Here is a 25,984-nt window from a genome sequence, read left to right on the forward strand (position 1 = left end):
ATATTATATCCTTCGTAGGCAACCAACGCAAATGGTACGATGGAGGTGGTAAAGCCTGGTAGAGAGACGTAGAGAAAAGATGGAGGGACTACAGACAAAATTGGTAGGAGCACTTGAAAGATCGGAAGATGTAGAGGTGAAATAGAGAGGCCTTCACCCAGAAGTGGGGCAGGTCAAGCTAGTAACAAAAAAAAAGTTAATTATGAATAGAATTGGGTGATGTTATCTGACCTACTTGCCGATTACTTTGAACTCATATGGCGTCATACCAAGTAGTTATTTTGCTAAATACTATAAAGAAAAGAAATTACATATTTTACCTATAGAAAATGAATTATCAAGCCAAAGGCAAGACATTCTAAAGGTAAAATGCTGTTAGCCGTTACTATCATACGTATTAACCCTTAACACAATGACTTAGTCACACATCATTTACAATGACTTACCTTAAACATTTATCTTTAAGAAAGCATCAGGAATTCTCAAAATATCTGAAGATAGTGTTCAACAACGTGATTTCCACATAGCAATTGTTAACATATGTTAATTGATCGTTAAATAAGATTACCAAATAATTAATGATATCATAAATTAATCAGAAGCATCATAACAACACACGATTCAACTTTGCTTATCGACCAACTAAAGTGGACCTATCAAAGAGGCGCTGGTCGTTGTGAAATACGTTCACGATAAAGGGCCTTTAGTACAAATAAATGTAGTTCCTAACTTGGTCGCGGGTCAAGTTAAATTAGTCAGTGTATATTTATCTCCGAGCTTGGTACTTATGTATAGAACCTCGGGATGTTGGTGTTTTTATGCAGTGTGTGATCGGAGCCCTCAGTTGACACAGGCTTTGTAATTAAGTGCCATCAGTAATTTAAAAAAAGATATTTTTTATTTTTATTTTCTCGTGAAGTGGCCACGATGATTGCTGCAATAGTTCTCACAGCTGTTATAGCTTTCTTAATTGTTCATACTTATAAGAATGCGTACCAAAGGCCGCCCAATTTTCCTCCAGGTAAGATTTTTTTGTAGATTATTAATCAACGGTTTCCTTTCAATTTTATCAGTCATTGGTACGCTGCAATAAAATTATACTTAGGCAGTTATTTTCGGAAACTCTTTTTCTGCGTAAATATTTTTACTATTTTATTTAAATAACATTTAATTTTATTTAAATAACTCCAAAAGATTTATAAATGAATACAAAAGGAAAAATTGCAACTGTATACAAAAAAATCCGCATCGCTGACTACGGGGATCGTGCGTTTTCGGAAACCGGTTTAAATTATTTTTAAATTAGGTATGAAGATTTTTGATTGATGACTTGCGATATAATTCTGGGTAAGGAACCATTGGGAGTCACAATAATGGAAGTGACCGACCTTTATGGTAATTTTTACCTACATTATTTCATTATGATAAGTACCTACATAATATATCTAGGTAATTGTGATTTCATTATTATCTACCTACTGGAAACATCTGCAACTTTCACAATCATCAAATCGGAATTACTTAGGTGCTCACCAATTTAGCAGATTTCTTATTTATGACTTATTTCAGGCTACTTTTGATTAGGACAAAATTCCGCGGCCCTTGTTAAATTGTCTTCATCATCATCATCATCAGCCTATCGCAGTCCACTGCTGGACATAGGCCTCTCCAAGTGCACGCCACTGAGATCGATTTAATTGTCTTCTTACTCTCCCATAATTTCACGCCAATATATTCTATCAGGCATACATTTCAAGTCCAACCTACAGTTACATACGGAACTTTACCTCAATGAGTACAAAAACGCAGATTTACGCGATTTTCTCGAAAGGAAAGCCTTTGCACTCAGATGCCTCAGTCTCCATAACGCTAGAAACCTGTTAAAGTATTTATAAGATACACAGATTTCCCGCAGAAAAATAGAGTTTTCTTGACTGCCTACTGTGTAGGAATAGCCATGTATAGCTTTAGGTACTTTTATAGTAAATGTAGATTTCTCTAACTTTAGCAGGATCCAAATTTGTTTAACCTAATTAAGGGAATCCTAGTGTAGGATCTAGAGCGTAACCTATATTGTATTAATACTGGCAATAAACGATTTTTCATTTTTCAATCGAATCTGGCTTAGGTACAGCCTTCGGCACTAACGCTGTTATAAAACTTACCTATATTTGGTAGAAACTCAACCTTTTCCAGAAGGAACAAAATGGTTTTTAGTCCGTAAATCGGAAAGTCTCGAAAGATTTTATTTTATTCTCTGATAAGACGTTGGCGCTCTGGTGATGATAATAGGCTACTTAATTTACATTAATTTTAAAAAGTTAAAATAAACATACAACTAAAACTAATAAATTGCATCAAAAAATTGCTCCTCGTCGCTGTCGCTTAATTTATATTTCATGAAGCGGATACGTGAAATAATTTCCTCAGGACACGTGTAAAAGCCAGTGGCATAGATATATCGTAAAGTTCATACAGGATTATTATTAAAAGAGAGATAACGACAAAAAATAACGTACGCGAACTTAATTCACGTTTTTTGATAAACAAAAGAACAGAGATTGCGGACGACGTACGATGGAAGTCTCGTGTTTCGAAATGTGTAAATTATCGCACGTGCGGGGTGTGTTATGATTTTATTATCTAAAAGTATTCCTAATTTGGTTATTTTAGGCTTACGTATTTCAGCTTTGTGAATAGGTATGAATATTATTTAATGCATACCTAGATAATGTTATGTATTTCTCTGGTCTAGATTTCTGTTGAGCTTTTAGATAACAAAATTGCACCTCTATTGGCGATAAATATTATTGTATTCTGCGGGTAGTTGGGTGGAAAAGCTCCTATTTCAGGGCGATATGGTAGAATTTTATTATAAACTGAACAAAACCCGAGTTTAAAATGATATAACGGACATCAATCAAACTTCATGACCGCATTCATCCCTTTATAAGGAACCAAGTAGGTTAAGTAACCGTTAATTTCGAAATTCAAAAAACAAAATTTCGTTTCAAGATTTCGTCTGCCGTACTTACTAACATACATATATTTTGTTCCCAGGTCCCCCAAGTTTGCCAATATACGGAGCTTTCTGGATCGTCCTAGCTCACGACTACAATGACTTAGCATCAGCGTTCCGTAAGCTTGGAGAGAAATACAAGACGAAGATATTAGGCCTGTTCATGGGACCAGTTCCTACGATAGTGCTGAACGATCCTCACCTGATCAAGGAAATGCTGAACCGTGAGGAGTTTGACGGCAGAATGGACATTATTCTGTTCAGATTGAGATCTTTTTGGAAGAAACTTGGTGAGTAATAATGTCATGTATTAGCCTAGCCTTAGGTATGCTCTCTAGTGTGTCTGGGTTTCTGAGTGTTCGTTTTCTCTAATACACTTAGATCAATAGTTTTGCTCTGGCACGTTTATTCCAAGACACCCTTTTCTTTTTAGTTGTATACCTATTTATTTACCGCGATATTTTTCTCCTTACGGTTTGCTATTCTAGGGAATGGGTATTACAACTGTGTCTTTTAAGTTATAGGTTCGTACCTATATACTTTTGTATTAATTATGGAAAACCATAACAAACAAGCTGATTGCGTAAGGAATAAGTATCTACACGCGTATAATAATAAAAATATTGTTTAGATCATGTCGCAGTATGCTAAACGTAATTGTCTTCATACAATTTTAATCATAGAGCTTTCTGGTTTTTAATTGAATGTTACATAATGTGTCATACAAAGTAATAGAATAATGTATTGCTATTTAAATCTGTTTACAAACAAGTATGTTGCCATAATAGTAAACTCGTTATAGGTACCATAATATTAGTCTACAAGGCACATTATAGTTATCGGCACGGATAATGAGCTCTCGGCGGAAGAGTGGGGATCGCTTTGCGCACCAATAAATCACTTCTGCGTAGGTGAAGGTCAGGGCTCAATATCCTTGCCGATGATTATACGAGACTAAGTAGGTACTAAGTAAGTTCTAGGTTCTATGGACCTATTGATATTTAGGTATTTCTATGGATATTTAGGCAAAAATGAGTGACTCAATGGTGCATTGCAGGTATTTTGAATACCTATTATTTTAATCGGATTTCATAACTCATTTGAGCAGATTAGCTGCCAATTTATTAGTATGATAAATATAATTAGCTTGTTGATTTGTCCTTCGTTCATTATTCTTGGTCCTTTGACCGCTACTCAAAATTTTATTAATCGAAATTAGATAAGCTCGATTAAAACCCTTTTATGTTGATTCTTGCTACTAATTCTATTCGGTCCTTTCAACTAGAAACAACACTCCTGGGTCGTTCGGATATTGAGAAAAGTTTAAATGAAAAAAAAAAGTATTTCAACATTTTGTTACGAGCATAAGTACTTAACTTTAAACTGCATACGTCAAAGCTTAGTTTTGTTTTTTATTGCGAAACGTAATCGCGTAGTAGACTACCCGTCAGTTGCACAAAGCTTCATTACATTTATTGCTCACACTTTTTATCTTGTTGACAAAGAAAGAGTCAGCAATAGATTTAAAAATCTTTAACTTTAATGGTGTTTTGTGCAACTGACGGTATGACTTACAGAAAATTTTAGCTACCTATTAATTGCGTTTTAGCGAAATATTGCCGCGACTACTACTTATCTGTTATATGTGCCCTGTTATTTCAACTAACTCCTCCCAGGCTTGTCTATAGAAGCAGTACTTGCGTTTTCAAATCACTATTTCTCACTAGCAGCTAGACTGACGAGTTTTACATGTATAGCTTTTAGAAAAGGTGACTTTTAATTAAGTAGATAAGATTTTGTTATATCTTGTGCTTAAATGCATATTAGTCTTCATATCATATTGCAATCAATCTACAATTTGTGCCAGTCATTAAAGAATGTTGATCTCTCAAAAGAAAATTTATTATAAAAAGTTCCTTAAAAAAGCACTGGCTTTAGGATTATTAAACAAGGTTTACACTATGCTATTGGTACAAAGTTGTTAAGTACAAGTTATAACAATATCTAAGTGTTAATTTATCATTGATGTAGTAAGTATATGACATTCGTGAAGAAACTACAGAGATGTAAGATATTCATATCATTATCGTGTTAGTGTTAAACATACAAAGACTCAGAACAGTTAACTTTTAGACACCTTTCACTTGCTTGCATCAAAGAGATTTATGCTAGTATACCTACATATTCATATGATTAATGTCTTTGACTGGCACTCATGCACACCATGTATGTATTTTAGCAATGTAAACCAGGCTTTAAATATTTCGATGATATGTTGAAGATCTCGCCTATTCAAAGTATTTGAATTATTTTGAAAAGCTTAATATAGATGTCGATTGAATTTATTTATTGATAACGATCAATTAATTTCTGCCAATATTATCATTGATTGTTATCAGTGCATAAATATTTACAGACAGGTGTAACAGAGTCGTAAATATGAGATCACCATAAATTAAAATACATCAGTAATGACGTATTTTCATAATGTTACATAAGAATCGTTTAATACCGGGATTCCGAAGGCATGATAAACTCTAGGTCCCGTGAAGTCCCGACTGTCACAGAACATCTTTGGCAGTCGTTACGGGTAGTCAGAAGCTAGTAAGCCTGACAGCTAGTCTTACCTAGGGATATTGGGTTGCCCAGCGTAACTGGGTTAAGGAGGACAGATACTTAGGCAGTCGTTCCTTGTAAAACACTAGTACTCAGCTGCATCCGAATAGACTGGAAGCCGACCCCAACAGGAAAGTTGGGAAAAGGCTATACGGTGATGACATATGAATCGTTTGTAGACGTAGTACGCGCCAGTTAACCAGACTTCTCAAGTAGGTAACTTGTCAAATAGGTACCAAAGGATAGTTCCTGGTTTACATTAGAAGTTGTATTATTAGTTATATTCAGGAAGTGACTTCCTTCTTGCTAATTAAGTATCCACAACTGATGCTGTTTATTGCTGATGCAATTAGCAATATAAGATAATATTGCAATGTTTTGAGTTAGGCATGCACAAGACTTCCTGGTGAATCTTACAACAAAAGCTGCTGAGAATTTTAAAAGTTTCAATAAATTGATGTCACCAAATGCAATAATTTATTGTCAATTTTCAAAATGGATACTTAGTATCTGATTAAGGGTTCAGATGTCAAGGAACAATTAAAATACCTACTAGATCTGACTCTCGTCGGATTTTACCTAGTGGTTACGTGAATGGGCGATCCACCATACCATAACGAGTTCCTCTGTTTCGGAAGCGATGCTTAATTGTAGGCAGTCATTACGGGTAGTCAGATACCGAAAAGTCTGACCACAAGTTTTCCCAAGAGATATGAACTTGATAGACTACCTATAGCTAGTCGCTCCATGTAAAACTTTGGAACAAAGCTGTATCGAGAAGTAAATTATCACTTTACAATATTAATTGTTACGCTTTACAAAGTCAATCAGTTATCTAAAGGGACTTTGATTTTCCTCAAGACACTACATAAATTGGTATTATTCAATTCAAGTCTAGTCTAGAACTTTATTACGTAAACAAAGACATACGCAATAGTTGTATGCAACAGCTTATATTATAATACTATGTAATAACATAATAGTTTAAATCACACTTCGTTACTTTTATGTGCGTAATAGCAAACTTAATAATTCATGTCAACAGTTATTGAATATTCAAGTATATCTTTGTCTATTAATAGGTACGTTTATGGAGAAACGACAGAAATTTTATGAAATGTAACAGCCAGAATGTCCTTGCGTTTTCAGTCATATTTCGGAAACCCTATAAACCCTAGATTTTCAAGTGAATCTGTAAATATACTTACAGAGACTTGAACCATTTAACTATAATCGAACTACTTTCACTAGTCAAAAACGTCGATTTGACCAGTGGGGTGCAAGTGGATACGAATGGCTATCCTTATAGCTAAATGGTGCATTTGGCATTTGACCTTTTGATCTATAGATATTTTTGCAAATAGCCCGAATATATTATTGCGTATAAGTATTCTAAATTCGAAAACGTCTTGTCATCAGGCATATTCTTCACTGATGGCTACTTCTGGCACGTGCAGCGAAGATTCTCTCTGCGCTACCTCAGAGACTACGGCTTCGGCAGACGAGACGATACCCTGGAGTCAGTTGTGGCCGGAGAAGTTAAGGAAATGCTGGACCTGAGACTTAGTGGACCTAAATACCCTGCTGAACATGTAAGTCGCAGGAATTTTTTATAGAAACTTTTTCTCTCGAACCTGCTTTCCGCCAAGGATGATGATAAAAACTTTTTCTCTCGAACCTGCTTTCCGCGAAGGATGACTGAAACATCTGGACACATAAAAAAATTTAACTTCTTGTTAAATGCGTTTGTTATTACAAGCAAAAAAAATTATATTAGAAATGTTGATTGAATTTACTGGTTTAATTTTACTCCAATAACAAGCAAAATCTAAAGGGTCCCCTGATTTTTTTGGGGCCCTGGGACCTGGTACCACCCTCAATCCGGACCTGGTACTACTTAGTCCTAATGATACCGTTATCATTTGGTAACCTAGTTACCTAGAACAAGTAGCAATCATTGTTATCAATCAAGTTTAAACTGAATGAGGTCACGAACTAAGAACTGACCTACTTAAACAACAAAATGTTTGTTTATATCATTTTTTGGTACTTTTCTTGTAGAAATTATGCTTATTCTTTCGTGAGATTTCGCTCCTATGCTTCGGGTGAGGTACTTCATATACTCATTTCTTTGTGAAAAAACGAGAAAACAATGCACTATATGCACTATAGGCACTCTTGCCGTCAAAAACCAACGAACGGACTATAAAAAAGGCATAAAACATTCGACCACTGTTCTATTTTTACAGAAACATGTAGGTACACAACAAATCATAAGTTCAAAAGTAACATACCAATAAGATAGTATTCCGCACTCACTCATATCACTGTCAACATCCGTCAGCTCATATACCCCAACAATTGACGCTTTATTTAAAACCCAACCTCTACTTACTTCCAGGAAATCGTCAAGGGTGACTTAGTGCAAATGCCATACTTCTTCTCCGTTCCCTTCATCAATGGAATGGTCCAAGTCTTATCTAGAAGCACCCTGCCAAGGTCGGAGTACCATGCCCTTTGGGCCCTTTCGAAAGGCACCGTGATGTTCCAAAGAAGTTCCAATGATATGGGAGGAGCCTTGTCCCTTACACCTTGGCTCAAAGATGTGCTGCCCAACTTCAGTGGGTACAACTCTCTGGTGAAGGGCAATCAGTTTCTGCTGGATTTCTACTCGGTACGTATAGAGTTCCTTATCTATGTATAATTGCTGATCTGAACGGTTCCTCATGCGATTTCCTCATCCTGCGGTAAAAAGGTTCCACGTGTCGTTTGTAGTCCGGACTGTCGTTTGCAAATCTGGAAATAGAGCCTATTTAATTTATGTAACTTAATAAAGCTAAGAAAAGTCAGATAGGTCGCAGAATTTTGAGAAAAAACAGTAGACAGTTCTTGATAAAGTTTTGTAGCATCTAGAGAAATGGCTAGACAGATGATTCATCCTAGCCTTGAATAAAAGGGTTTACCTTTTGTAGGTTGTTGACTCATCCAGTTTTTGTTCTTGGTAAACATCGTAGTCTTAAGTCAGCGACACTGTTGACCTTTGTAAGACGTCAATAACGTATTGACATCACAACTTATTCTTGGGAATTCACAGGTCAAAAACACTTTATTTTAGTTTTGAATTTTAATTGCAAAAAATAATCGTTTAGACTTTTGACTGGAAGCGAAATACCTAATATTGTATTTTTGGTTAGACGGTTTTTGAGAAGGCTACACCCAAAATATTAAAATAGATTTTAAAAATTGATCATCCCTATTCTACCTGGGTAGTCTTTTCAATATGGGATATTATAAATTGCATATCAAATAAATAATCGCCTATCAATTAATACTCATCATTTATATTCTTTTTTACATCAAATAACTTAGTTCACTACAAATAAACTAAATGTTTAACAACACTCAAACTGCAGATAATTCGAAATTATACATCAATATGACATTGCTTTTTTTATTATAATGCAATACACTTAAATTTATTCTTGTACAAAAATACTACATACATAGCATTAATACTGACTGCACAGCAAATTTTCCATATTTCATAGCAAAATAACTATCCCAGTCGCATATTAACCAGTAAGTACAACAAAACCTGTTCATCATATTTGTCTTAATTTTCAAGAAGCCATGCTCGACAAATTAAATGATTATTATAACAAAAAAATCCTGTCACATTGCATTATTTCTAAAAACAGAACAAATTAACTGAAAAAGGTTCGCGGCTTCGCGCGCTTTTTCGTCACTGGAGTGCAGAGTGGCGCGAGTGAGTAAGATAGAGTTCAATTAAAAAATATTGTATTAAAAATTGAAGCTAGTAACGAAAACAAATCGCTGCAAAACCGACTCCACGTAGTCTTGTCTGCCCTACCCCTAGAGTGCAATTCAAAACCGCGTAGGCGCGGAGGGGCGAGGCGGCCTGCGAGCTGAGGAGCAGGTAATTTTAACGCTCGCCAACGCGGTTGAGGCTGGCCGGCTCGGCCGGCCAGTAAGCCGAAGCTGCGGTGGTGAGCGTGAAAATCATCTGCGACGATAAGCTCGCATTTGACCGCCGGAGCCACAAAGCGCCGGAGCCGTGACAGAAGTGATGCTTGCTGCATGTTGCATGCTTACTTCCATGTTGCATGCCTGGTTACATGCTGCATGCCTGCTTTCATGCTTCAGGCTTGTTTGCATGCTTCTTACAGGAAAATAAAAATTCCAAAACTATGCCAAAAGATGATTCTGACTATAAACATTCTGAAATATGATATTATAGTAGTAGCCTTTTAATGACTACTTATATGAAATGTATGCCAAAAGGAAATACTGACAATGACTGACAATGCACCAGCCCTATTTTTTTAAAGAACTATAGTATGTATATGCAAGCATATCATCGGACTTGCGATCCGACTCAAGTACGTGGCGCCAGCTGCAGAAGCTAAAAATGTTGCCTATTATTATTAGGGCAAAAAAGGAAACGTGTACGCCCCGCGAAAGCAAGACGCGCTTTAATAATTCAATAAATTACAATTTTGTATTTAATTTTATATTTTTTTGCTGGTCTCATTATGCCGTAATTAATAAATAATAAGATGACTGAGACAAATAAAATGCTGTTTCATTCTGAAAAACTGCTGTAAATAATATAAAAATAGAAGCTATATTTAAAAGAAAAAGAGTTAACATGTATAATGTGCATTAAGATTATTAGCTGTGCATTGATGAAAAAGCTTTTGCTTTAGGAAAAATCGCTGTACGCTGCGAAAATAAATTGTAGTGTGTTTAGTGATATTTTGAGTTGAATATTTTGCTGTGCAATCAGTAATTTTGATGGGAATTCGGAATCTTATTGCATAGAAAAAGGATATTTTTTGATTTGCGTTTAAATACTACCCTTTCAATATTAACTCATATTACCGAAACCTACTAGTAGATACATACAAGTAAAAACCGAGACCAAAGGAGCAGAAGATTCGTAGACCTTCGAGGTATTCCTCTTAACCCTTAATCACCTTTGCCATGTGAAACTAATTAAGGATATATTTTTTCAGAAACTAGTGAACGATACGATGGATACGCACGACGAGACGTATGACCGCCACTTCTTGGACATGTACCTCACCAGGATGAAGGAAGAAATGAGACAGAAGGGACGCAGCACTTATTCAGGTAAACATCATCTTCCGCCTAACTAATATTAAATGTGAGAGCAAACCCTGTCTGACCGGCTTTCACGCCAAAATTTGTGATTCGCTTAAAATTTTTGCTACATAGGTACATTTAGTCTAGAGGCTGAGGAAGTAGGTAGGTATATACGCTACCCCTCCCTCGCTATAGACAGTTTTTAATGTAATTTACTATCCCGCAATGAAAAGTAGGTTTTAGAAGCTCATGGACATTTAATGCAAGTCCGATTTTATACAAGCCAGCAACAAAATAAATAAATCGAATGAAACAACTAATATCGTATGGATAATCCTATTGTTATTTCCAGGTGGGCTTAAGTGTTTAATTATCTTAATTAAGATTTGATAGCATTTTGATGTTTGTCACGCTAAGGAGGGTAATTAATTATGAGGACAACAAGACAATTTTATAAGTCATCAGAGCTTGCAAAATTAACCTTATCACACTGATGTGTAAAATAATTTATTTATTCCCTTTTTTGTGTCAAATCATCAAATGACCCACCTGCTGTGTGTGCAGCGTGAGAGACTCTGCTCTCTGTGACTCTTACCGACTAAATCCCACTATATTCCTTCTGGAGCCCTTCATATGCCAGGACCGCGGTAACTCTTTCGAATAATCCCGAAGCCCTCATATTCTACTCTAGCTTTATCAGGAATAGACCTTATAAGACCAGAAATTTCTCAGTATTATTGCTGTTTTGTTCTTGCTTGTCATTCCGACACATTCTATATTTATTTTTATTAGGTACGACTGTTTACTCACTTAAGTTGTTTATTAAAAATCCTTGGCCTTAGGTTAAGCTCGAAGACAGATCAAAGAACATAAGTATGTAATTACAAGGAAATTGCTTACGTATTGAACTATATCATGACAGATGACAGAGTTCATTGCTCGTCGCATATTATTGCAAATAGTAGTTGCAATATTTATAATGTTCCGATAATTTTGTTTTGTCTCTAGCGCGTCCTAGATATGCGGCTGTCTATTTTAATGGACTAGATAATACATGTTACTTTGTTGGGAAATACATATTTTTACAATTCTGAGAGGATGAATTAGCTAATAGGCAAGCGAAGAAGAGGTTTAATACCTGTTTTTCGCATTTAAAAAAAAAAGGATTTATATTTTATATTGGCTTTAGTATTTTTTGATTAGCTTTAGTAGGAGAAGGTAGAAGATACCTAAGTACTCATCTATCAGCTTATTTTCAATAAACGGTACTCCGACAGAGAACGTCATGCACTACGAGTATGAGGGACGAATTTCCCACTTAGTTGACCTATAGGTCTTTAATTATGTAGGTACCTACTTGCTTATAGTCAGATGATAAGGTTCTCAAGAACTGTTCATTGAGAAATATTGATTTATGCGGTAAATTGTAATGATTGATGCTTTTCCTGTGACCTTATTTTTCACCTTGGAGATAACAAAATAATGATTAATTAGGTATAAAAATTAAAGGACATTGTTTCACGATACTAGCGCCTGGATGTTATTTATCTATATCCGTTCAATATTCACAAGAAAAAAATACTTATTGAAAAAAATACGATAATTTATACAGTTGAGATTATTTCCAATTTGTGTACCGATAATTTGACAATAGATATATTTTGTATAACGGATGTGCAAAGTGCGTTTTTGATAAATGCTTTAATACCTAAAAAAAAAATTGAAGTAGGTATAGCGGACTATGACCCAAATATTTAGACACATTTAAAGAGAGATAAAATAACAATTTGATGAAACAGCCCTAATTAAATTAAACTATTACATTATTTTGTGCACTTCTTTGAATTTCCATAGAGCGTATAATTATTTTAAAAATCATGTACTATCTCTGACGCAGACGATTCGGTAATTCGAATTTAAATAAGGAACTTTAATAAATCTAACCAAAGTTTATATTATTTTAATAATCTCTCTTATCATTGAATGCATAGATTTATGCGAAAAATCTGTCTTCTTTTGATTTTTATAACATCAATGAGTATTTATCTCGTAAATTAATTTAAATTAATTAGATCGACATTTATTAAGTATGTAATTAAATATTACACCTGTTTCTACTATTTTTATCCGGGGACCTTGATTGTTTGTTGCTACGTGATAAGAATGAATATTTTCTCACACTAGCAATTTTGCTGATTATTTTTCCGACCCAAATATCGACCAATAGAATTGCACCATTCGACGTCACGTGGTACAACCTACATGGTATTATACTGATAATTTTTTGAATATTTTCTCTGGTCGTTGCTATGTCAAACTGACAGGTTGTGGCCGACATTTGGGACGGAAAAATAATCCCCCGAATACCACACGAGCTTCAAAATTCTGGCATTTCCTCAAGGTTCTGCAACAAAAGTCGTCAAGTTTTCCAGGAAAAATCACTCGCGCTTCGCGCTCGTGATTTTTTAACCTGAAAAACTTGACTCCTTCATTTGTTTGCAACGAACCTATCGGGAAATACCCGATAATTTTGAAGCTCTTGTGGTATTATAAGTGAAAATCCTTATTTATACTTCGCTATTTTTGGACTTAAAGTTCTCCACATACCAACCGTTTTGTTTAACGCATGTTGCCGAATTTATGAAGGTAACGCATTAACTGTACTGATTGCTCTATCAGACACGAAATAAAAAAAGTACAAATGAAATCACAGTATTTAGGATAACCCCGCATAATACCAGGCACAATAGGATAAATTCACTAAGAAATCACAAATTAAGCTAATATGAAATCAAGCCCATTTCTCCTATCAATGTGTGACTTACTTTATTTCTAGTTTTGACCTTGATTTTTTTTTCCAGTGGACCAGTTGCTACTGACGTGCACAGACTACACATTCCCCGCGGCGTCTGCCGTACAGTTTGTCCTGGCAATGCTGGTGGAAAGACTACTGTTGCAGCCGGAGATTCAGGACAAAATACATGAAGAAATAGACCGCGTGGTTGGCAGGGATCGGCTGCCTAACCTTGATGATAGAAGAAAGTATGTAGTTGTCTGTCTACTTACCTATCCTCATCATTCTTATCAGCAGCATGCCTTCCCACTTATTATGCTTCTTTGTCTGGCCTTAAGTAAGATATTTACTATAATGGCCTAGTGAGTAGTACCTAACGTAGATAGTTCCGTAAGGTAGGTACCTGCGTGAGTACGTGAATATCTATTCTTTATAAGAAGGTTTTATAAAGATATAATTTTGGCTAGTTTTGGTTAAAATATGGTAAGCACCATTTACATAATATCTATATAGGTACAGTTTCTGCACGACCCTAATAACCCTATTACTATAGCGATAGGGTATCAAGTTTGAAAGCCTTCACAAAAGTAAATAGTAGAGCTTGCATAGGACATAATGCAGCTTATTTCTTATCTACAGAAATATCGTTTACCTCGTAGTTAAACAATAACAATCGTTGCATGAAGGATATCTTCTAATTAAAATTTTATTTTTTCCTAGTGGTGCAGGATAACAGCATTTATTTATTTATGTGATAATTATGTCCTAACTATCTGTTTACGTCAAGAAATACTATATCATATATGACATTTAATATGATATTTCAGTCTAAAACTGACTACTGGTCAATAAATTATGTCGTTTAAGAGATAACTTATACTTAAAAATACGTAAATGTCAGTTCCTCTTACTTGAAGATAAGGACTTGAGGATTATGTTAAATATCATGTTCTTTTTGACATTTAACATAATCTTGGAATACATTTCAATTGATACGTTTACGCCATCAAAAAATAAGGTTTGTGTAAAACCTCATAAAAAAAACTTGCTGAAAAGATTTTAAAATGTTAATGTCCATTTATTCAACAATTTAGTGCCCATTATATCATTTCGAAGCCTCTACTATGCAGATGATTCTATAATAAACCTAAGGAAATACATAAAATTCTATAATAAAGATTATTTACTGATTTCTGCATTAAATTCAGTAAATCTATACTTACTAATCATTCTTTTATTCAAAATTATTAAAAAGGAAACTTTTGTCTATGGATATAACTCGTTGGTTTTTGTACTGTGTACCGTAGACACCGAAACCGATTGTAGGGTCCACTATCTCTCGGTAACGTAGGCTGTCTATATTTTATCCGGGTACGGGAAGAAGTTTCCCCTTTGACGCAGCTGCAACCGCAAAAGTTTATTCTTTTCAAAATTCAGTGCATTTTCAGTACAATCACTTGCACTTTTCAGTGCATGCTGACGACAATTAGGTCACAGAACTTATCGTTTTACAATACCCTTATCTATATACCGACGCCTACAACTTACTAATAATAGTATTGCGATAGGTCGCATATATCTTAGGTACCTATTGCTTGCAATCAAAATATATCAGTTGCAGTGTCCCAGTTTTTTCGCGACTTCTCCGCACCTGTCTATGTATTCAAGGACAGACAGACCATCGCGATAATCCATAATTCAGGTCGAGTAGGTACCTACCTAGTTTGTATCTTTATCTATAGGTACCTAAAACAAAAGAATTAGCAAGTGATTATTGAGATAGGTCTTAATAAACAACAAAAATATGTTGTTTTACAAAAAATACTGGGCGGAAATAAACAAAGTTGAAAGAACATCTGTTGTAGCATGAATAATGCATTAAAAACAATAAAACGGTCTTATCAAAGCAAATTACATATTTGCATTCTATTTTAGATAATCTCTAATTTGTGAACTTTTTATTACTATTCATGAATCAAGATTAAGATTTGTTGGACTTTAAGACTCATAAAAATGCTCCTTGTAAATTCCTCGTAAATCTATTATGAACGCTTCAAAACTAGTGCAATTTTCACTCGAGCATTTGTTATATTCATATTCAGCACACGCTCTAAAAAAACGAATCAAAGGTTGCATCCGATAAAAAGCAAAAACATGACCTTCCTTCAGGAGCCGGGAAAAAATAGGGAGCAATGCACCAGATATTTCATGGCATTTACAAGTCTCATTGTTAAATTGTCCCTATGTCTGGGTACTGTTAGAATTGTAAACGTGATTGCGTGCCGAATTTTTTGCCCCTACTATCAAACCATCATTTGTGTCTTTCTTTTTTAACTTTAATCGCGATGGCATAGAACAGTTAGGTAGGTACGGTTTTTGTCGCTTCATAGGCTTGGGAACTATTTTATCAAGTATTACAAGAATAGACGGGCAACGTAACGATGACCTAACGATTAAAAAAATATTCTTAAGAAAAGCTTTTTTGAACTTTTTTGAAACTTGACGCCAAGATGCTGCACGACGTTTTTTGAAAAATTCTGCACAAAGAGTACCTACTTATTTAGAGAATTGACTTTACGTTTTGAACAATAGTTTTAAATCTGCTTCATCGGCTTTCGCCTTAGTAGCCGTTTCGTAAACTATGGTTTCGGTCTGACACGAAAGAAGTAAACAGAAGCTAAAGCAAAATTCTGATATGAGCTTCTCTTTAATTCGGGGCTGAAATAAAACCCCGTAAAGCAATAATTAAAAGAGGTATTATAAAGCAAATCAAGGTCTTGTAAACCAGGTTATCAGGAACAGCGCTAAAATTAATCCTAATCTCAGTCAAGGTGACAAGACAATACTAACCTATCATAACATACTGCCAATTGTTTTCGTAACATTGATAACAATGTAGGTGACGATAAGATAGGCGACGTAGGAAATCAATCAATGATTACCTACTTGAGGTATTGGCAAAACTGCATGAAATCTTTATACTAGATACCTACTAACATATCGGACGTGCCTTCAAATGTCAAGTGAATCGTGACAGGCTTGGAACTTGACGTTCATTTGTTTTTTTTTTACTGTTTCGCGGTATTTTTTTCTTTCTTTTTTTACCACGGCTATGTTTGTAATTCGAGAGGTAAGAAATAAGTTTTTCAACATAGTGATTATTATTGTGTAATATGTAATTTAATATGTTAAAATTAGCATTTGTTTATCCTGTTTAGAATTTGTTTATTATTTGAAATGATAAGTACTCTTAATTTCATTTATCTTATGCCGAATCTTTTTCCTGATATTTTAATTAATTCACGATGCATATGCATGAAGTAATAAATAACGTATCCAGGTGCCTACCTCACCTAATATGTATCTATATTCTATATAATAAGTACCTACAAAGTAATTTTGGGACAATTATGCCAAACTACGAATTGCTGAGTTATTCAAATCCACATTTCATATAAGGGTCTTGTGTTTTTAGTATCGATTGTGAACTTCAGGAAAAATCTCTATATTTTATCGCCTAAAGCGCCTAGCGTTTCTGTGTCACTAAAACTCATAAACATGCGTAATCTCATATCAAAAATTAAAAGTCGCGCGCGCTTTGGTTCCAAACCCTTTAAAATTATTCCATTAATATTTTCCCGTTTTATTTTCTTCCTAATGGATACCTAATCATATCTCGATTAACGCAAAAGTGATGAATGTCGAGCCTCCATTAAATAAAGCTGATGGCGCGAAGTATTAACGGCTTTTCAACCAGCTATTACGGTAGTAAAACCGCTATACTTTGTACCATAGACAGTTACTTTCTGGCCTGTAAGTACTGGCCATCACGAAAAACGCTTGTCGTTGTGGAAAACGGATCAGTGGTTTTGTAAAAAGAACGTTTCGTTTCGAATGACTTTAAAATTTCAAAAGGCTTCGAATTTGTATTTTGTTGCCATAGGTGTCGGATAGTCAAAATATGGTAGAATGTGGAAAATACTGGAAGCTATTGCAAAATCTTTTTTCGGTAAACTCGTTTGGCAATTTTCCTAACCTTTTTTGAGGTTCAGTCTAAGTACTGATACTTCTTGTACTAAGTATGTAGTTATGCAAATTCAATCACTTCGTTAATAGGTGGACATTGTAAAAGAAGTCGTACTAATAGGTACGACTATCCGTTTGGTCACGCAACATGAACCACTTAAGTGCATAGGATTACCTAGGTACTTAGTACTACTTATAGAGATTATTTACCTAACCAAGTAAACATTACATGTAATGTTGATTGTGTAAGTTTTACGTAAGTAATGCACTATTTCATGATATCTAACCTAACTATAGTTTTAACAGGTTTTCATTTCAAACTAGAGATGCGGTAACAGTATCAAGTTTTTTTGCAATGTCGCTGTCAATTTCTGTCATCTTCCATGCGCAATATGTACCTAACTCTAATGGACATAATACAGAAATTAATTCTTTGTTACAGTATGCCGTATCTGGAGGCGTGCATCCGCGAGACTATGCGGTACGACACCACGGTACCGCTAGGGGTGCCACACCGAGCTATGAAGGACACCACGTTAGGAGGATACAATGTACCAGAGGTGAGCACAATAACAGCCTATATTAGTTTTAAGACTCCCCTAATGTGAACCAATGCCTGGTCTTCAGGATGCCGCATCCAAATTGTGCTTGCCGTATGCAGATCGTCACTTCAACTTTCATTGGCTCTTTGTGGTAATGGTCAGTTCAACCGAATGAATTGTATGGCATCAGTCAGAGAATACGATACGATGCGATTTTTTATTAATAGCAACGTCCCTAGATAAGCTTAAAAAAACTGGCTCGCTCTCTGTTACATAGGACCTAAACAAACCTCTATCCAGGAAAATCTACAGTGGAAATTATAAAATTAATGACAAAAATGCAATGCTTAATTCCAGGGCACCATGATGAGTTTCAACCTGACTATGTTGCACATGGACAAGGAAATTTGGGGCGACCCAGAAAACTTCCGCCCTGAGCGCTTCATCAAGGATGGCCAGTTGGACGTCGCCAGTGACAAATCATTGCCATTTGGAGCAGGTAAATATATCACAACATTATTTACGTTAAACTAATTTATTTAGAGATTCAGATTATCATAATACATGCAAATATAAAGTAGATCTTTGTTAGGTTAGGTTCTACGTCAAAGTTGATGCAAGCTCGAAATAGCTGCTAAAATGCAGTGACCAGTGGTCAGTTTTATTCTGACATACTGCTTTAATTTGCATATAAATAGTTTTCAAGATTTACCCGATGCATTTGCCTGTATCCGTGACCTAACCACGTTCGAGATAAAATTTTAATGTTTTTGCAAATGAGCCTGGTTCCTACGTTCTTACATCTTGCTTCAGCGTTACGTGAAGGCCGTCAGGAAGAATGACAACCAATGACATTGAGTATTTATTAAGACATGTTTTTATTTTGTGCACAAATTAATATAAGGATAGGTCAGCGAGATAAATAAAAAATGCTATTTTTGTACTCTTGTTTAGCCATATGGAGACTCAATGTTTAGGCTGTAATGGAAAAATAAAGGTTTAATTGGGGCCATTTATCGATACTTGATCAATCATAGGTTACTACACATTGCAGAATAAAGTATGCCACAGTAAAAACATTTTTTTTTATTCTATAAAAATCTATGGAATCTTAGAAATAAAAAATAATGGTTATTGGGCATAGACATTTTTTATTTAGTTTTCAGGTTTTAGGGTGAAAATCAAATCTACTTATTTTATAAAATACATCTATAGTAGGTACCTAGCTTTAGGTGGATATCGAAATTCATAATAATACTCAATTATTTACAAAATGATTTTGTTTTTAATTTTACACTAAATTAATGACACATGTTCTAGGTTCTTACTTCGTAAATGGAAACATATTTTTGATGTGTTGTCAATTTTGTACGGATGTGACGTAGGTATTCAAAATGGTGACGTTTCTAGAGAAATGTCAATGCCGATGTTATCGTTCACATTCACTGATAATAACGTAGAAATCTAACCTCAAAATTTTTCAAGATTTGGGAGGTGTAATATTACATAACGGTTACTGTTTTTTATAAAGCCCTGAGTACCTACTTATATTTTTATTATTCAATATAGAAATTATATTATGATTGTTGACTATTGAGGTATAGTCAAGAGCGTATAGATAATGTAGGAAAAGAAACGCTAGACCTTTAAATAGATATAGTTTGGTTGGGAGGTGCATTCTGTACCTATGGCAGGTAATTGAAGAACATACTAAGATAAATTAATTAATAAAGCATCCTTCTGTGGCCATTCAAATTTATTATATTTTTACTACATTAAGTAAAACAATTGATAATTTATTGCTTTCTTTAATTATTTATGAGTGTGCAGCTGATTCAACTTTGTCAATTGCTTGATAGTTTACCTAATAAATATATAAAATACCTACTGCTTGCTGCGTGCTTAGGTATAAGTAAGACACTTATACCTAAGCACTTAGCGACAACATTATATTTACTTTAATTTCAACATAACTGCCAATTCCATATGTTCCTCAATGCCAGTAATGCAACATAACTGAATAAGTGGCACGTTTAACGAGTGACTAGGTAAGAACTAGGTACATTCAAAGTCTAAAGGCCTGCACAGACATACGCATATCGGATTATAAAATTAATACATAGGTACCTACAAAAGAGATTAACGGCGGGCAACGCCATGCGTGACAGACACGCGTTGAATTACAGTTTCATATTTCAGCATTTTTTCGTCTGTAATTAATAAACATTGTTAGAGAGAGTTAGAATATGAAACGCACCATCTTAATTCACTTTTGTATTTCTAGTGTTCAAGTTTTCTAATTCGTGACTCAGATTGTTATGAACTTTCACTAACTCATACCTACTAGTCTGAAACAAGGAATCGAGACTAAGTAGTAGGTAAACCTGGTAATTTTTTTGTCTAATTACGAAGAAATCAGTGCTAAATATAAAGTTATTTAGAGCTCATTAGCACAAACACACCTATAGGTCTAAATCTAGAAATACAAAAATGTTCCATACAAGTGAACCTATTTCGCAAAAACTACATGTGTGCCCATCGATATATATGTACTACGTACTAGATAGAACGTTCCGAACAAAAAGCTTACCACACTGAACTGCAGTGCAGACTATGCAGTGCCCAAAATGGCAAATCAGAGCGATTTTGACGCCTGCGTCAGATGGATGTCTATGAAACGACAATTATAAAATAGAAAATACATATCAAGGTATAAACTTACACATATAAACTATTCGAGAGTCAAGTTAGTAAAATTACACGCTGTTCATGCTATTACAACGCTTGTATATCATACTTTTCATTTATAATTCAATTTTACAAATATGCATTAATTTGTTCCCGCCCGCCATCTTAAATTATGGATTAAGAAAATCGTGCAGAAACAGATGTGCCATAAAACTGGCAGTAGGTAAAATATCAATGAAAACAGACTTCACTTTGTCATGGTATGTTCTTACTTTCAAGAAAAAATAATTAAATTCGCGAAAATTTGTGATAGATAAATGTGTGCCCTCTTAAGAAAAAAAACATCGTAATTAATATTAAAAACTCTAAAAATAAGTTCCTGGTTTTAATATATTACATGATTTTGCATTCAATTAGATATAAATAAACTTTTTGATATATTACATGATTTTGAATTCACTTAGATATAAACTTTTTGAGTAATGAAAAATGTAGGCAAAATACGAGCGACACTTCAGCAATTAACATCAATGAGGATGACTACATGTCACAATACGTCAACGAGATGTCAACAGACGACATAAGCGGGTAAATTATTTGTATGGATGTTCTTGTCTATCGCTAGAATATATGTCAATGTGTGTGCCATGGTAAGCGGCACCTACTTATACCTACATACCTTTCTATTGTTACGGTTAAAAAGTGATAGCAAAAAACCTTGCTTGCACCTTGGTGCCTCTAGGTACAAGAGTATTCTTACATATATTATAGCTGTTGCTTTTAGACATCCTTACAGGACCAAACTTACAGGAAGGTACTACTCTCTTTCATTTATGGAAATAATTTTCCAAATCGGTCCAGGCGTCTTCGGAAAATCGATTATGAAAAAGCACCTTTTTGGCAGTATGTTAAAAGGTAGAGACGAATCTGTAAGCGTTCGTTTTACAACCGGCGTAACTTATAGTCTATAGCAAACATAGTATAAAATCTGAAACACCCTAACAAGAACATAAAATGCAGGTCTACATATAAGTGCAGTCGTTTATAAACCTGTCAAAGTATGTTACGTTGTGCAATATGATTTAGCTGTAGCTTAGTTGTAACTTAGTTTTCGATGTGAAACGGTTGAAAAATTACTACAAAGTAGTTTATGGCTTGAGTAACGTTTACACCTTAATAAGGGGTATAAATTTTCCAGACAAAGTTTCATTGATTTCACTTTTATAATTAGCTGCAGAATGTTTTTTTTTCTGTAAAGTAGGTGTCGGATCTCCCGACTGTCATTTGTTTTAAAACCAGATTTGAGGATTGGTTTTATGTAGGTAATCAAGATACCAAATCTCTCATTAACTACCTATCGAGGAGATGAGAAAACTGCATAAGATTGTACGAGTCGAGTACCTACATTGAAAAAACAATAGAAAGAAGTCTATTATGCATTACTTAAGTTTCATAATATTTATTTCTTATTGCTAGATACATACAGATAATTAATTATCAGTCTTAAGTCAAATCTAACACTAATCAAGACGAATCCGTGGAAATATTTTCCTGATTATTTCATGTTATCATACCTTACCTACTACTACTTACTGAAATAGGTCAGAATTAAATCCTAGATACTAATAGAAAACCGATAGTTTATCACGAATTAATTATGTAAAGCGTCTAATCCTGTAGATATACCTAGGTACTTAACTATTTTATTACTTAATTTTAATAGAGTAAAATAGCTATAGATACATGCCTACTTCAAAATGTACCTAGGTATTGACTAGTAGATGATAAACATAGCATAGTACGGTAATGTATTATTTTTATGAAATATTTACTTATTTATTTATTAACTTTGTCCCCAGGCCGAAGACTATGTGCAGGGGAGACCTATGCACGTCAAACCATGTTCCAAGTGTTCGCCGGCTTCATGCAAGCATTCCATGTGACCACTGCCGATGGAAAACCTCTCCTCAAACCTGCCCGCAGGATACAGGGCATCATCACCACCATCCCCGAGTTCTGGGTCAAAGTCAACGTCAGAAAATGAATGCAGCCTCTTTTGTTGAATGGAAAATGTGTTTGATCTCTTTTTTTACCAGCTGCAACTTAGTCTATGCTTCTATTAAAAAAAATCTTAAGTGACACGTAAATGTATAGTATGTATACGAATGGGCTTGTAGCCATTTACATTTTAAGATATTAGTGATTATTTGCGTGGGCTTGATACAAGATTAATTCTGTATTGTTAAATTATGCGTATCGTGGATATATTTTTGACAAAATGACATTGATATGGCCTCTGTAGTTTACCTTGACAGGGCGACCCATTCAGAGGCGCAACTAGATTTCTTTAAGCATTATTTTTTGCCTTGCATGGAGAGATAATATTTAATCTTTGCATGTGACACGTAAAATTTAGTACTTAGTTCTAAAGTCAGAGAACCTGAATGTTTAATGATCTTCTGTTTGAACATGTAGCCGTGTGCCACATAAGTTTAAAGGTTAATTACTTTGCGTGCTTGTCTCACTAAACGACCATTATTTGACTACAAGTATCTTACATTGGTAAAAACGTAGCCTATTAGAACTTTTGCAAAAACCAAGGACGAGTTGGCTACTTTTTATTAGGTATACAATTTACATTTTTTGCCTGGTTATGTCATCAAATCGGTGAAGGGTGGTTTTATATTACTCCCAGAATTACTTGATATCGCCAAGGACAGGTATGCAATCATTCAGTGTCGTGAAAACGACGAAACACCTAACGATTTACGACAGTTGAAAATTCAATAAATTATTTTGTTGCAAACATAGTGAAGAAAGATGGCTGTTAACATAATGAATTGGTCATAAACATGCATCGTTAGTTGCGAAGAAAACTGTTATTTGCAAGAAGGGTAACCGAGGTACAGAGTAGTGAACTAGTCTCGCCAATAATTGGGATAATTGTCAATAACTCAATAAAATCCATCGAATAGGATGTATTGTCTCAATTTTTCTGTGTAGCAGTTGAAATTAGCAAAGATTTTAGGCACGAAGTTTTAGGAAGGTTTAGAAAATACGTGTCCGAGCAAAGTCAGACGAATGGTTTCTCTACTGACAAGCAAATATTTCAATAGCCTTATTGTTTCTGTTCAACTGTATGCATTTCCTCCATAAAGCTACCTATCTTTGTATTACGAGATACACAAAGGCCACTATGTAAACATGTTTGGATAAAATGGTCAACGTCCATACTTTGTTTATATTTACCTACTTATATATGACACATGGACTTAAACGTCACGTTCTCGTCAATGTCAGAACCATGTTCTTATTTTAAATTATGTTTTATTGTTTAATTTTATAAAGTACCTATTTTGTTGTTTTCCTCGTATCAAGCCACCAGATTTTGCATTTAGAATTTAATGATGATATTAATAGAAATATGTTTAAAATATTGACGCTCAGTCTCTTAAAATAAGTAATTTAGCTATTTTTGCTTCGCTAATTGCACAAAACCTGCTTTTAGTTTTGTAGCTAGTAAATAAGCAAACAATTACTGTGTATTTACCTTAAAATAAAAGATACATAATTATTTTCTTGGTTTTTATTTAAGGACACAACAGTCATAGCAAGAAGAAAACGGCTACCTACTTCTTGGAGTAAGATGCTTTGGAAAGGGAAATTCCTAAGTTTTAAATTAAATTGCTGGACTATGAAGCAAGCTGTTGCTTATTGATAATTTAAATACGGAAAAAAGGTTTTATATGATTTATGTTCTATTATATTGATATTTATAGCTAGGCAATTAAAGAAGCTATTAACAAGAACATTGGAGGACATTACCTACCTCAGATTAGAAGACTAATTAAAGTAGTTTAGTTACAGCCTATTTATCGTCCCACTGCTGGGCACAGGCCTCCTCTCACACGGAGAAGGATTGAGCATTAAAGTGATTTAAAGTAGATCCCAAGGTTTTTTGTTTAGTTTAATTTTAACATATCACTGCAGTGTTCAGAATTAAAAAAAGATAGATTATATAGCTTGTTACGTATTGAAGTTTGTGACATCACTTTTGGAAATCGGATCACAATCGGATACTGTACCTTTAGCAAGTCCGAGCCTGTTGAGAGATATAATGCGTAGCGAGTGATGCATCAAGAACTACCTGTTCACACTTATATCATATGGTAAGTATGTACTTAAAGATATTATATTAGAGCTGTTATATTAGCCAAACGATTTGTTAATACTCGTGTCATAAAAATAGCTGAACCATTGTAAAAGTCCTTCTATTAATCAGTGTCAGAATCTTGTTTGACTTGACCACTTGACACGCAAGTCTCATGCGTAAGAGTGTACACAACCATAGGTACTTAAAATCATTAATCGATCGAGGTTTCCAGATGAGAGGTAACTGCCGTATTTGAAATTCGTTACGTAGTAACTATTATAGTAATCTGTGACTTCGTCATAGTGTTTCGGCAGTCGCTACGATTCCTGTAGGTACCTTACGAGGCAGCATGGAATAAGTACCTATATCTTTATAAAAACCATGACATTACAAAAGACGCGATAGTAAGCTTAACAGACCGAAGCAATCAGTGTGCGTCATCCAAAATTAGAGTCATCAATCATGATATGCCACCAGAACTAGTCAGCTCTGAAATCTGAATAATTTTCTATAAAGTTACAAGTTATTACTGATTTTTTTAAACATAATTTATGTAGCCAAAAAGTCATCAACTCACAGTAAGAAAATATACATGTAGATTTTGGGATGTTTTAGAAAATTTTGGGGAAAATGATCAGCAAGAGATATCTTTATTAACACAGAGTTAGTAAAAAAGAAAAAAAAATGCATATCAGACGTGCCCTACGGACGTCTGAAATGTCTTTTTAAAGATTTTTGTTAGGTATTTTGAACATCACGTAGGCGACATTACCTATCTCAGATAATGGTAATTATTCTATCGATAGGTCTACAGGCGCTAGGCTTTTCACGTAGTCACTGATATCTATTAGTGTTGTTATCTTCCTTTATACATTATTTTGTATTAGGTGTGTGTGTACACGTGCAAACGTTTAAGGATATATGCATTACCTAAGTGATGTATTCGTTAAGTACGTAATTAATTTGCATCAGAAGATAACAAAAAGATTTATGATAACAGACGGTCAGCTGACTTGAAG

The 25,984-nt window shown here is 34.6% G+C and overlaps 1 protein-coding gene across 1 annotated transcript; it reads left to right on the forward strand.

The window, feature by feature from the left end:
• Positions 1-798: 798 nt before the first annotated feature.
• LOC110383985 (probable cytochrome P450 304a1) lies at positions 799-24,388 on the forward strand. Its single transcript, XM_049838654.2, has 9 exons — positions 799-1,021; positions 3,061-3,309; positions 7,055-7,227; positions 8,037-8,309; positions 10,672-10,789; positions 13,624-13,804; positions 18,025-18,142; positions 18,482-18,623; positions 22,672-24,388. The coding sequence occupies exons 1-9, from the start codon at positions 928-930 to the stop codon at positions 22,854-22,856; spliced, it is 1,533 nt and encodes a 510-aa protein (XP_049694611.2). The 5' UTR covers positions 799-927; the 3' UTR covers positions 22,857-24,388.
• The last annotated feature ends 1,596 nt before the right edge of the window (positions 24,389-25,984 follow it).

The sequence above is a fragment of the Helicoverpa armigera genome, chromosome 12, assembly GCF_030705265.1.
Source record: "Helicoverpa armigera isolate CAAS_96S chromosome 12, ASM3070526v1, whole genome shotgun sequence".
Classification (NCBI taxonomy): domain Eukaryota; kingdom Metazoa; phylum Arthropoda; class Insecta; order Lepidoptera; family Noctuidae; genus Helicoverpa; species Helicoverpa armigera.